The sequence below is a fragment of the Coregonus lavaretus genome, assembly GCF_964263955.1.
Source record: "Coregonus lavaretus genome assembly, contig: HAP1_SCAFFOLD_673, whole genome shotgun sequence".
NCBI lineage: Eukaryota > Metazoa > Chordata > Actinopteri > Salmoniformes > Salmonidae > Coregonus > Coregonus lavaretus.
Window position 1 is genome coordinate 191,751 of NW_028165133.1, and position 15,574 is coordinate 207,324.

The window sequence follows — 15,574 nt, forward strand, 5'->3', positions numbered from 1 at the left end:
ACAGTCATTGATGGATACACCTGAACTCACACACACACACACACACACACACACACACTGGACACACACACACACACACCGGACACACACACACACACACACACACACACACACACACACAAACACACACACACACTGGACACACACACACACTGGACACACACACACACACTGGACACACACACACACACACACACACACCGGACACAGACACACAGGTAGTTGAGGTAATATGTACATGTAGGTAGGGATAAAAGTGACTAGGCAATCAGGATAGAGATGACATCTCCTCATCCAGGGAGTGCAAACACACACACACACACACACACACACACACACACAGGGAGGGAATGTTAGGTTAGTTTAATATTGTTTCAGGACTATGAAAATGGAAAAAAGGATTAGCCTATGGATTATGAAAACAACAAAAATAAATGGGAAAATGGAAGAGGAGAAATGACTAGAGACAGTGTTGTTTAACTCACTGACCATGACCCATGAGTTCTTCTTACCTTTGTTCACTAGAAAAGTCTCCCTCTCTAAACTCTATAGGATGACCCATAGACCAGTCACTCTTCATGGATACACAGCTGGGTACAGGGGAGGCTGGTCTCTCCTGCTTGATTGGGCTTCAACACAACAGAGACAAACATTATTTATCTCATCTACTTTGAGTGCTAATAAACAATGTTTAGTTTGAATGTGGGGTTCGCTTTTTGCCTCCAGGTTCACTATGTTTTCAAAAACGATGCATCTGTGGTATTATTTAGGATACTAAATACAGAATATTATCATAGGCTACACTAAATAAAACATATTATTTAAACAACAATGGGAAGTTTCACAGAAAATAATTGTTCAACTATAGCAGGGAATCTTGTGCCTATGTTGATGTCTGATCCCAATCCCCGTCCCTACCTGCTGAGCTCCCATTCAGGGGCTACAAACTGGAAGACATCAAAGTAAATGTGTAAATAAGGTGTCCAGTAGAGGTCAGTGTTTGGAAAATACTTTGCTTCGAAAAAAGCACCGGCACCAGGGCGAAATCAGTGAGATCTCTCGCATTTTGCAACACATGGTTTGAAAAAGCATGAGATTAAACAAAGCTTCGGACGTCATTGATCATGTGGTAATGTTACTTCGAAACTATCCATGGCAGCGTTTCAAACACTTAAAAGACTCCCTCTCCCCTCAGCCCTCAAGTTAAGTGGACACTTCTGATGATGTATCATGACGTATGATGAGTGGACACTTCTGATGACGTATCATGACGTATGATGAGTTGACACTTCTGATGACGTATCATGACGTATGATGAGTGGACACTTCTGATGACATATCATGACGTATGATGAGTTGACACTTCTGATGACGTATCATGACGTATGATGAGTGGACACTTCTGATGACATATCATGACGTATGATGAGTGGACACTTCTGATGACATATCATGATGTATGATGAGTTGACACTTCTGATGACGTATCATGACGTATGATGAGTTGACACTTCTGATGACGTATCATGACGTATGATGAGTGGACACTTCTGATGACGTATCATGACGTATGATGAGTGGACACTTCTGATGACGTATCATGACGTATGATGAGTTGACATTTGCAGGGCAAAGGGTGAGGGAAGAATGAATTAATTTTAAATGGACCGCCCTTGCCCAGAAATATGCCACTTGTTTGTCCCACGGTTGTGTTTTCAGTCATTATAGCGACCGTTCTCTCTGCGTGGTGCGTGGGAAATACATCTTACATCTTCAGCCGTTGTAGGAAAGATGCATCTTAAAACACTGGTAAGCCTAAATTCCATCGCTATCGGGAAACCGGGCCCAGAGTGACTTACAATACAATTGCCGTATTATAGTGTAATTTAGCTTTTAAAAAACTTGATTTTACAAAATATTTTAATGAATTATAATCCACATAATAATTCAAATTTCCTGTTGCTGCAGGATATTCTTTCTATTTCTGCTGTGAGAAACTGGATCAAATTAAGATATGGCATCTGTAAGTGCATTTATCTTAAGATAGCTAAGTGAGACAACCACATATCACAGTCAAATATACAGGATACGAACATCCCATTCCAGCTAAACATTGGATATATAGCGTTTTGAAAAAAAATCCAATTTTCATACACATCTCAAATCTAGAACAGAAATATTGAAGGTACCAACCAATAAGCAGTCATTTCTGATGAAAAAAACACAAATGTGAATTTTCTTTGTATATAGCGTTTTGGAATATAAATTCTTAAACAATATTGTCAGCTCACCTCTTAGTTTTGGTGTCAGGTCTCCCAAAGAGACTCATTTTAGACCACTGACCCCTAAACAGAGATGCAGCATGTTGGTTGTGGTGAACACAGTGACAACTCATTCTAGAATGTCCATTGTTCTCTATTATTCATGATCTCTTAGAAATAAAACATTTACTAACAGACATATCCAAACAGTGAGGTTATTTAATGCAATCACATGAACATCTGGTTGTGACATCTCTTCTCCATGTTAACTGTCAATAATAATAATAAGTCACTGTTTGTTAAGGTAGTCATAGACAGTGCAACAACACAAGGCCATGTCTCACACTTACTTGTATTCATTAAATGTAGGCGATTTATTGTCTTTGAATCTGTTCTTTTCTAAACGTATCTGAGAATGTAGACAGAAGGGCTAAAACGGGCTTGATTTATCTGAGGGGAAATCCCGAGTGGCGCAGTGGTCTAAGGACTGTGCCACTAGAGATCCTGGTTCGAATCCAGGCTCTGTCGTAGCCGGCCGCGACCGGGAGACCCATGGGGCGGCGCACAATTGGCCCAGCGTCGTCCAAGGTAGGGGAGGGTTTGGCCGGCAGGGATGGCGTTTGCAATGCCAGGGTTGTGGGTTTGATTCCCATGGGGGGCCAGTATGAAAAAAATAATGTATGCACTAACTAACTGTAAGTCGCTCTGGATAAGAGTGTCTGCTAAATGACTAAAAATGTAAAAAATGAAATCATTGATACATTCAGAAAGTTTTTTTTTGCAACAAGTAACAGATGTTATGTTATGTAAAGTAGGCTAGGTTATAATGTAAACTCAGCAAAAAAAGAAACGTCCCTTTTTCAGGACCCTGTCTTTCAAAGATAATTCGTAAAAATCCAAATAACTTCACATATCTTAATTGTAAAGGGTTTAAACACTGTTTTCTATGCTTGTTCAATGAACCATAAACAATTAATGATCATGCACCTGTGGAACGGTCGTTAAGACACTAACAGCTTACAGACGGTAGGCAATTAAGTTCACTGTTATGAAAACTTAGGACACTAAAGAGGCCTTTCTACTGACTCTGAAAAACACCAAAAGAAAGATGCCCAGGGTCCTTGCTCATCTGCGTGAACGTGCCTTAGGCATGCTGCAAGGAGGCATGAGGACTGCAGATGTGGCCAGGGCAATAAATTGCAATGTCCGTACTGTGAGACGCCTAAGACAGCGCTACAGGGAGACAGGACGGACAGCTGATCATCCTCGCAGTGGCAGACCACGTGTAACAACACCTGCACAGGACCGATACATCCAAACATGACACCTGCGGGACAGGTACAGGATAATAATAATAATAATAATAATAATAATAATAATATAATATGCCATTTAGCAGACGCTTTTATCCAAGGCGACTTACAGTCGTGCGTGCATACATTTTTGTGTATGGGTGGTCCCGGGGATCGAACCCACTACCTTGGCGTTACAAGCGCCGTGCTCTACCAGCTGAGGTACAGAGGACCACAATGGCAACAACAACTGCCCGAGTTACACCACGAAAGCATAATCCCTCCATCACTGCTCAGAATGTCCGCAATAGGCTGAGAGAGGCTGGACTGAGGGCTTGTAGGCCTGTTGTAAGGCAGGCCCCTACCAGACATCACCGGCAACAACGTCACATATGGGCACAAACACACCGTCGCTGGACCAGACAGGACTGGCAAAAAGTGCTCTTCACTGATGAGTCGCGGTTTTGTCTCACCAGGGGTGATGGTCAGATTCACGTTTATTGTAGAAGGAATGAGCGTTACACAGAGTCCTGTACTCTGGAGCGGGATCGATTTGGAGGTGGAGGGTCCGTCATGGTCTGGGGCAGTGTGTCACAGCATCATCGGACTGAGCTTGTTGTCATTGCAGGCAATCTCAACGCTGTGCGTTACAGGGAAGACATCCTCCTCCCTCATGTGGTACCCTTCCTGCAGGCTCATCCTGACATGACCCTCCAGCATGACAATGCCACCAGCCATACTGCTCGTTCTGTGCGTGATTTCCTGCAAGACAGGAATGTCAGTGTTCTGCCATGGCCAGCGGAGAGCCCGGATCTCAATCCCATTGAGCACATCTGGGACCTGTTGGATCGGAGGGTGAGGGCTAGGGCCATTCCCCCCAGAAATGTCTGGGAACTTGCAGGTGCCTTGGTGGAAGCATAGGATAACATTACACAGCAAGAACTGGCAAATCTGGTGCAGTCCATGAGGAGGAGATGCACTGCAGTACTTAATGCAGCTGGTGGCCACACCAGATACTGACTGTTACTTTTGATTTGGACTCCCCCTTTGTTCAGGGACATATTATTCAATTTCTGTTAGTCACATGTCTGTGGAACTTGTTCAGTTTATGTCTCAGTTGTTGAATCTTGTTATGTTCATACAAATATTTACACATGTTAAGTTTGCTGAAAATAAATGCAGTTGACAGTGAGAGGACGTTTCTTTTTTTGCTGATTTTATAATCTCCACCAAGCACAGCCAGAAGAGGACTGGCCACCCCTCAGAGCCTGGTTCCTCTCTAGGTTTCTTCCTAGGTTCCTGCCTTCCTAGGGAGTTTTTCCTAGCCACAGTGCTTCAACATCCAAACATGCGCTGTTCGGAACGAGACGACCGTTAGACCCAATGACGTGTTTCTGCCAATGACCTTCAAATCAAATTGTATTTCTCACATGCGCTGAATACAACAGGTGTACACTTTACCGTGAAATGCTTACTTACGAGCCCTTTTCCAACAATGCAGTTAAAAAGTGGGTTCGATCCCCTGGACCACCCATACACAAAAATGTATGCACGCATGACTGTAAGTCGCTTTGGATAAAAGCGTCTGCTAAATGGCATATATATATATATATATATATATATATATATATATATATATATATATATATATATAGTGTAATAAATATTAGCTAAATAAAAAAAGGAAATAGTAACACAATGAAATATCAATAATGAGGCTATAAGGAGTACCAGTACTGAGTCAATGTCCAGGGGTACCAGGTAGTTGAGGTAATTACTAGACTATATACAAGGAGTACCAGTACTGAGTCAATGTGTAGGGGTACCAGGTAGTTGAGTTAATAACTAGACTATATACAAGGAGTACCAATACTGAGTCAATGTGCAGGGGTACCAGGTAGTTGAGGTAATAAATAGACTATATATATGGAGTACCAGTACTGAGTCAATGTGCAGGGGTACCAGGTAGTTGAGGTAATAACTAGACTATATACAAGGAGTACCAGTACTGAGTCAATGTGCAGGGGTACCAGGTAGTTGAGGTAGTAATGAGGCTATAAGGAGTACCAGTACTGAGTCAATGTACAGGGGTACCAGGTAGTTGAGGTAGTAATGAGACTATATACAAGGAGTACCAGTACTGAGTCAATGTGCAGGGGTACCAGGTAGTTGAGGTAATAACTAAACAATATACAAGGAGTACCAGTACTGAGTCAATGTGCAGGGGTACCAGGTAGTTGAGGTAATAACTAGACTATATACAAGGAGTACCAGTATTGAGTCAATGTACAGGGGTACCAGGTATTTGAGATAATAACTAGACTATATATAAGGAGTACCAATACTGAGTCAATGTACAGGGGTACCAGGTAGTTGAGGTAATAACTAGACATATATACAAGGAGTAGCAGTACTGAGTCAATGTGCAGGGGTACCAGGTAGTTGACATAATAACTAGACTATATATAAGGAGTACCAGTACTGAGTCAATGTGCAAGGGTACCAGGTAGTTGAGGTAGTAATGAGGCTATAAGGAGTACCAGTACTGAGTCAATGTACAGGGGTACCAGGTAGTTGAGGTAATAACTAGACTATATACAAGGAGTACCAGTACTGAGTCAATGTGCTGGGGTACCAGGTAGTTGAGGTAATAACTAGACTATATACAAGGAGTACCAGTACTGAGTCAATGTAAAGGGGTACCAGGTAGTTGAGGTAATAACTAGACTATATACAAGGAGTACCAGTACTGAGTCAATGTGCAGGGGTACAAAGTAGTTGAGGTAATAACTAGACTATAGACAAGGAGTACCAGTACTGAGTCAATGTCCAGGGGTACCAGGTAGTTGAGGTAATAACTAGACTATATACAAGGAGTACCAGTACTGAGTCAATGTGCTGGGGTACCAGGTAGTTGAGGTAATAACTAGACTATATACAAGGAGTACCAGTACTGAGTCAATGTACAGGGGTACCAGGTAGTTGAGGTAATAACTAGACTATATACAAGGAGTACCAGTACTGAGTCAATGTGCAGGGGTACAAATTAGTTTAGGTAATAACTAGACTATAGACAAGGAGTACCAGTACTGAGTCAATGTACAGGGGTACCAGGTAGTTGAGGTAATAACTAGACTATATAGAAGGAGGACCAGTACTGAGTCAATGTGCAGGGGTACCAGGTAGTTGAGGTAATAACTAGACTATATACAAGGAGTACCAGTACTGAGTCAATGTGCAGGGGTACCAGGTAGTTGAGGTAATAACTAGACTATATACAAGGAGTACCAGTACTGAGTCAATATGCAGGGGTACCAGGTAGTTGAAGTAGTAATGAGGATATAAGGAATACCAGTACTGAGTCAATGTGCAAGGGTACCAGGTAGTTGAGGTAGTAATGAGGCTATAAGGACTACCAGTACTGAGTCAATGTACAGGAGTACCAGGTAGTTGAGGTAATAACTAGACTATATACAAGGAGTACCAGTACTGAGTCAATGTGCTGGGGTACCAGGTAGTTGAGGTAATAACTAGACTATATACAAGGAGTACCAGTACTGAGTCAATGTAAAGGGGTACCAGGTAGTTGAGGTAATAACTAGACTATATATAAGGAGTACCAGTACTGAGTCAATGTGCAGGGGTACAAAGTAGTTGAGGTAATAACTAGACTATAGACAAGGAGTACCAGTAATGAGTCAATGTACAGGGGTACCAGGTAGTTGAGGTAATAACTAGACTATATAGAAGGAGTACCAGTACTGAGTCAATGTGCAGGGGTACCAGGTAGTTGAGGTAATAACTAGACTATATACAAGGAGTACCAGTACTGAGTCAATGTGCAGGGGTACCAGGTAGTTGAGGTAATAACTAGACTATATAGAAGGAGTACCAGTACTGAGTCAATGTGCAGGGGTACCAGGTAGTTGAGGTAATAACTAGACTATATACCAGGAGTACCAGTACTGAGTCAATGTGCAGAGGTACCAGGTAGTTGAGGTAATAACTAGACTATATATAAGGAGTACCAGTACTGAGTCAATGTGCAGGGGTACCAGGTAGTTGAGGTAATAACTAGACTATAAAGTAGGAGTACCAGTACTGAGTCAATGTGCAGGGGTACCAGGTAGTTGAGGTAATAACTAGACTATATATAAGGAGTACCAGTACTTAGTCAATATGCAGGGGTACCAGGTAGTTGAGGTAATAACTAGACTATATGCAAGGAGTACCAGTATTGAGTCAATGTACAGGGGTACCAGGTATTTGAGATAATAACTAGACTATATATAAGGAGTACCAATACTGAGTCAATGTACAGGGGTACCAGGTAGTTGAGGTAATAACTAGACTATATACAAGGAGTAGCAGTACTGAGTCAATGTGCAGGGGTACCAGGTAGTTGACATAATAACTAGACTATATATAAGGAGTACCAGTACTGAGTCAATGTGCAAGGGTACCAGGTAGTTGAGGTAGTAATGAGGCTATAAGGAGTACCAGTACTGAGTCAATGTACAGGGGTACCAGGTAGTTGAGGTAATAACTAGACTATATACAAGGAGTACCAGTACTGAGTCAATGTGCTGGGGTACCAGGTAGTTGAGGTAATAACTAGACTATATACAAGGAGTACCAGTACTGAGTCAATGTAAAGGGGTACCAGGTAGTTGAGGTAATAACTAGACTATATACAAGGAGTACCAGTACTGAGTCAATGTGCAGGGGTACAAAGTAGTTGAGGTAATAACTAGACTATAGACAAGGAGTACCAGTACTGAGTCAATGTCCAGGGGTACCAGGTAGTTGAGGTAATAACTAGACTATATACAAGGAGTACCAGTACTGAGTCAATGTGCTGGGGTACCAGGTAGTTGAGGTAATAACTAGACTATATACAAGGAGTACCAGTACTGAGTCAATGTACAGGGGTACCAGGTAGTTGAGGTAATAACTAGACTATATACAAGGAGTACCAGTACTGAGTCAATGTGCAGGGGTCCAAAGTAGTTTAGGTAATAACTAGACTATAGACAAGGAGTACCAGTACTGAGTCAATGTACAGGGGTACCAGGTAGTTGAGGTAATAACTAGACTATATAGAAGGAGGACCAGTACTGAGTCAATGTGCAGGGGTACCAGGTAGTTGAGGTAATAACTAGACTATATACAAGGAGTACCAGTACTGAGTCAATGTGCAGGGGTACCAGGTAGTTGAGGTAATAACTAGACTATATACAAGGAGTACCAGTACTGAGTCAATATGCAGGGGTACCAGGTAGTTGAAGTAGTAATGAGGATATAAGGAATACCAGTACTGAGTCAATGTGCAAGGGTACCAGGTAGTTGAGGTAGTAATGAGGCTATAAGGACTACCAGTACTGAGTCAATGTACAGGGGTACCAGGTAGTTGAGGTAATAACTAGACTATATACAAGGATTACCAGTACTGAGTCAATGTGCTGGGGTACCAGGTAGTTGAGGTAATAACTAGACTATATACAAGGAGTACCAGTACTGAGTCAATGTAAAGGGGTACCAGGTAGTTGAGGTAATAACTAGACTATATATAAGGAGTACCAGTACTGAGTCAATGTGCAGGGGTACAAAGTAGTTGAGGTAATAACTAGACTATAGACAAGGAGTACCAGTAATGAGTCAATGTACAGGGGTACCAGGTAGTTGAGGTAATAACTAGACTATATAGAAGGAGTACCAGTACTGAGTCAATGTGCAGGGGTACCAGGTAGTTGAGGTAATAACTAGACTATATACAAGGAGTACCAGTACTGAGTCAATGTGCAGGGGTACCAGGTAGTTGAGGTAATAACTAGACTATATATAAGGAGTACCAGTACTTAGTCAATATGCAGGGGTACCAGGTAGTTGAGGTAATAACTAGACTATATACCAGGAGTACCAGTACTGAGTCAATGTGCAGAGGTACCAGGTAGTTGAGGTAATAACTAGACTATATATAAGGAGTACCAGTACTGAGTCAATGTGCAGGGGTACCAGGTAGTTGAGGTAATAACTAGACTATAAAGTAGGAGTACCAGTACTGAGTCAATGTGCAGGGGTACCAGGTAGTTGAGGTAATAACTAGACTATATAGAAGGAGTACCAGTACTGAGTCAATGTGCAGAATACCAGGTAGTTGAGGTAATAACTAGACTATATACAAGGAGTACCAGTACTGAGTCAATGTACAGGGGTACCAGGTAGTTGAGGTAATAACTAGACTATATATAAGGAGTACCAGTACTTAGTCAATATGCAGGGGTACCAGGTAGTTGAGGTAATAACTAGACTATATACAAGGAGTACCAGTACTGAGTCAATGTGCAGGGGTACCAGGTAGTTGAGGTAATAACTAGACTATATAGAAGGAGTACCAGTACTGAGTCAATGTACATGGGTACCAGGTAGTTGAGGTATTAACTAGACTATATAGAAGGAGTACCAGTACTGAGTCAATGTGCAGGGGTACCAGATAGTTGAGGTAATAACTAGACTATATACAAGGAGTACCAGTACTGAGTCAATGTGCAGGGTACCAGGTAGTTGAGATAATAACTAGACTCTATATAAGGAGTACCAGTACTGAGTCAATGTGCAGGGGTACCAGGTAGTTGAGGTAGTAATGAGGCTATAAGGAGTACCAGTACTGAGTCAATGTACAGGGGTACCAGGTAGTTGAGGTAATAACTAGACTATGTACAAGGAGTACCAGTACTGAGTCAATGTGCAGGGGTACCAGGTAGTTGAGGTAATAACTATACTATATATAAGGAGTACCAGTACTGAGTCAATATGCAGGGGTACCAGGTAGTTGAGGTAATAACTAGACTATATAACAGGAGTACCAGCACTGAGTCAATGTGCAGGGGTACCAGGTAGTTGAGGTAATAACTAGACTATATATAAGGAGTACCAGTACTGAGTCAAAGTGCAGAGGTACCAGGTAGTTGAGGTAATAACTAGACTATATACAAGGAGTACCAGTACTGAGTCAATATACAGGGGTACCAGGTAGTTGAGGTAATAACTAGACTATATATAAGGAGTACCAGTACTTAGTCAATATGCAGGGGTACCAGGTAGTTGAGGTAATAACTAGACTATATACAAGGAGTACCAGTACTGAGTCAATGTGCAGGGGTACCAGGTAGTTGAGGTAATAACTAGACTATATACAAGGAGTACCAGTACTGAGTCAATGTACATGGGTACCAGGTAGTTGAGGTAATAACTAGACTATATAGAAGGAGTACCAGTACTGAGTCAATGTGCAGGGGTACCAGGTAGTTGAGGTAAAAACTAGACTATATACAAGGAGTACCAGTACTGAGTCAATGTGCAGGGTACCAGGTAGTTGAGATAATAACTAGACTCTATATAAGGAGTACCAGTACTGAGTCAATGTGCAGGGGTACCAGGTAGTTGAGGTAGTAATGAGGCTATAAGGAGTACCAGTACTGAGTCAATGTACAGGGGTACCAGGTAGTTGAGGTAATAACTAGACTATATACAAGGAGTACCAGTACTGAGTCAATGTGCAGGGGTACCAGGTAGTTGAGGTAATAACTAGACTATATATAAGGAGTACCAGTACTGAGTCAATATGCAGGGGTACCAGGTAGTTGAGGTAGTAATGAGGCTATAAGGAGTACCAGTACTGAGTCAATGTACAGGGGTACCAGGTAGTTGAGGTAATAACTAGACAATATACAAGGAGTACCAGTACTGAGTCAATGTGCAGGGGTACCAGGTAGTTGAGGTATTTACTAGACTATATATAAGGAGTACCAGTACTGAGTCAATGAGCAGGGGTACCAGGTAGTTGAGTTAATAACTAGACTATATACAAGGAGTACCAGTACTGAGTCAATGTGCAGGGTACCAGGTAGTTGAGGTAGTAATGAGACTATATACAAAGAGTACCAGTACTGAGTCAATGTGCAGGGGTACCAGGTAGTTGAGGTAATAACTAGACTATATACTAGGAGTACCAGTACTGAGTCAATGTGCAGGGTACCTGGTAGTTGAGGTAGTAATGAGACTATATACAAGAAGTACCAGTACTGAGTCAATGTGCAGGAGTACCAGGTAGTTGAGGTAGTAATGAGGCTATAAGGAATACCAGTACTGAGTCAATGTGCAGGGGTACCAGGTAGTTGAGGTAATATGTACATGTAGGTAGGGAGAAAAGTGACACGTCAATCAGGATAGAGATTACATCTCCTCATCCAGGGAGTGCACACACACTCACACACACACACACACACACACACACACACACACACACACACACACACACACACACACACACACACACACACACACACACACACAGGGAGGGAATGTTGTGTTAGTTTAATATTGTTTTAGGACTATGAAAATGGAAAAAAAAGGATTAGCCTATGGATTCTGAAAACAACAAAAAGAAATGGGAAAATGGGAGAGGAGAAATGACTAGAGACAGTGTTGTTTAACTCACTGACCATGACCCATGAGTTCTTCTTACCGTTGTTCAGTAGAAAAGTCTCCCTCTCTAAACATTATAGGATGATGCATAGACCAGTCACTCTTCATGGACACACAGCTGGGTACAGGGGAGGCTGGTCTCTCCTGCTTGAACGGACTTCAACACAACAGAGACAAACATTACATCTCTCATCTACTCTGAGCTCAGATGGGGAAACAAGAGTTTCATTCCAAAACGATAAATATCCATTTTCAGAAATGTTGGTCAATTAGATTTTATTGTTTAAAAAAATTTGGAAAGAGATTGGTGTGTTCTTTCACTATCTAATCATGGCATGGGGTTGGTTGTAAAATGACTTACTTGATGGTTTAATGTCAGAGATTGCCTCGCTCTCATAGAAATAAAAATATGGGATGCACACAGTCAAATGTAACAAATAACTACATTTGTAATACATATACAGAACCAGTCAAAGAAAACATTTACGTTCAACATTTTAGTCATTTAGCAGATGTTTTTATCCAGGGCATCTTAAAGCCAAGTTCATCATTAAAACCTTCATAGGAGCATTGTTAAATCTCTGAGCTGTTTCCCAAAACCATCGTTATTAACGTAGAATAGCCAAGTGCATCGTTAGATGCTTTTTTGCCCTCTCGCGTCACTTTATACACAGAAGATCTCCGCTAAACATAGAATCACATGGTTCATCCGTCTCTCTGTGACCGCCGATAAATTCAGAACAAGGTTGATCTACAACTACAAAGTTGCAAATGTCTTTGCAATTGATGCAAACAAGCGACGTATGAAATGATGCTTCAAATGAAAACCGAGATGACTGCATTAAAATATAAACAGTAGGCTATAGTCCTATTTCAATCAAATCGAAATACGTTTCATGTTCAATCCATTGAGTTCTATTTTGCTACTTGTAGGCTACTGTCTGTAATTTGTCTCAATATATTTCATGATGTGTAGCCTAACATGTGAACAATGATGTGCCAAATCTGTGATTTAGTGCATTTGTATTGTGTAAGCACTAGAATAAACTACCTCAATATTTGCAGCTGTAGGTGATAATATCTATCTAGGAGCTGATCTGTTATCAGCACTGTGCAATAATTATAATGTTAAGGAAAGATTTGAATGGAGAAAGCTGATCCGAGAGCAGCGCTCCCCTTTCTTTCGACCATATCAGTATCGATACATGCTCCACCGGACATCCAAACTTGTCGTGCTGCTTATCCAGTTTCTGCTGGTCTGCCTGCGGCTATGGAAACCTGACCTGTTCATCGGACGTGATACCTTGTCCCAAACCTGCTGTTCTCTCTCTCTCTCTCTCTCTCTCTCTCTCTCTCTCTCTCTCTCTCTCTCTCTCCCTCCCTCTCTCTCTCTCTCTCTCTCTCCCACACCTGCTGTCTCAACCTCTGAATGCTCGGCTATGAAAAGCCAACTGACATTTACTTCTGAGATGCTGACGTGTTGCAACCTCTATAACCGCTATATAAGCTAAATAAAAAAAGGAAATAGTAACACAATGAAATAACAATAATGAGGCTATAAGGAGTACCAGTACTGAGTCAATGTGCAGGGTACCAGGTAGTTGAGGTAATAACTACACTATATACAAGGAGTACCAGTACTGAGTCAATGTGCAGTGGTAAAATAAATGGTAAAATGGGAGAGGAGAAATGACTAGAGACAGTGTTGTTTAACTCACTGACCATGACCCATGAGTTCTTCTTACCTTTGTTGAGTAGAAAAGTCTCCCTCTCTGAAGGATAGAGGGTGAGCCATAGACCGGTCACTCTTCATGGACACACAGCTGGGTACAGGGGAGGCTGGTCTCTCCTGCTTGATTGGGCTTCAACACAACAGAGACAAACATTACATCTCTCATCTACTCTGAGCTCAGATGGGGAAACAAGAGTTTCATTCCAAAACGCTATATATCCATTTTCAGAAATGTTGGTAAATTAGATTTTATTGTTTATAAAAACTTGGAAAGAGATTGATGTGTTATTTCACTATCTAATCATGGCATGGGGTTGGTTGTAAAATGACAGACATGTATTTGTTTAAAATCTATCAATTGACTGTTTAATATCAGAGATTGCCTCACTCTCATAGAAATAGAAATCTGGGTTGTACAGTGTCAAATGTAATACATTTTTAATACATACAGTTGAAGTCGGAAGTTTACATACACTTAGGTTGGAGACATTAAAACTCGTTTTTCAACCACTCCACAAATGTCTTGTTAACAAACTATAGTTTTGGCAAGTCGGTTAAGACATCTACTTTGTGCATGACACAAGTAATTTTTCCAACAATTGTTTACAGACAGATTATTTAACTTATAATTCACTGTATCACAATTCCAGTGGGTCAGAAGTTTACATACACTAAGTTGACTGTGCCTTTAAACAGCTTGGGAAATTCCAGAAAATGATGTCATGGCTTTAGAAGCTTCTGATAGGCTAATTGACATAATTTGAGTCAATTGGAGGTGTACCTGTGGATGTATTTCAAGGCCTACCTTCAAACTCAGTGCCTCTTTGCTTGACATCATGGGAAAATCAAAAGCAATCAGCCAAGACCTCAGAAAAAAAGTTGTAGACCTCCACAAGTCTGGTTCATCCTTGCGAGCAATTTCCAAATGCCTGAAGGTACCATGTTCATCTGTACAAACAGTAGTACGCAAGTATAAACACCATGGGACCACGCAGCCGTCATACCGCTCAGGAAGGAGACGCATTCTGTCTCCTAGAGATGAACGTACTTTGGTGCGAAAAGTGCAAATCAATCCCAGAACAACAGCAAAGGACCTTGTGAAGATGCTGGAGGAAACAGGTACAAAAGTATCTATATCCACAGTAAAACGAGTCCTATATATCGACATAACCTGAAAGGCTGCTCAGCAAGGAAGATGCCACTGCTCCAAAACCACCATAAAAAATCCAGACTGCAGTTTACAACTGCACATGGGGACAAAGATCTTACTTTTTGAAGAAATGTCCTCTGGTCTGATGAAACAAAAATAGAACTGTTTGCCCACAATGACCATCGTTATGTTTGGAGGAAAAAGGGGGTTGCTTGCAAGCCGAAGAACACCATCCCAACCGTGAATCAGGGGGGTGGCAGCATTATGCTGTTGGGGTGCTTTGCTGCAGGTGGGACTGGTGCACTTCACAAAATAGATGGCATCATGTATGTGGATATATTGAAGCAACATCTCAAGACATCAGTCAGGAAGTTAAAGCTTGGTCGCAAATGGGTCTTCCAAATGGACAATGACCCCAAGCATACTTCCAAAGTTGTGGCAAAATGGCTTAAGGACAACAATTCAAGGTATTGGAGTGGCCATCACAAAGCCCTGACCTCAATCCTATAGAAAATGTGTGGCAGAACTGAAAAAGTGTGTGTGAGCAAGGAGGCCTACAAACCTGACTCAGTTACACCAACTCTGTCAAGATGAATGGGCCAAAATTCACCCAACTTATTGTGGGAAGCTTGTGGAAGGCTACCCGGAACGT

The 15,574-nt window shown here is 41.5% G+C and overlaps 1 protein-coding gene across 1 annotated transcript; it reads right to left on the reverse strand.

The window, feature by feature from the left end:
* Positions 1 to 508: 508 nt before the first annotated feature.
* Positions 509 to 13,918, reverse strand: LOC311116238 (uncharacterized protein; the record flags this gene model as incomplete). The annotated part of the gene is made up of 4 exons (XM_084191351.1): positions 13,786 to 13,918; positions 12,081 to 12,197; positions 2,292 to 2,345; positions 509 to 629 (listed from the first exon to the last, which is right to left on the reverse strand). The coding sequence occupies exons 1-4, from the start codon at positions 13,851 to 13,853 to the stop codon at positions 509 to 511; spliced, it is 360 nt and encodes a 119-aa protein (XP_084047477.1). The 5' UTR covers positions 13,854 to 13,918.
* Between the last annotated feature and the right edge of the window lie 1,656 nt (positions 13,919 to 15,574).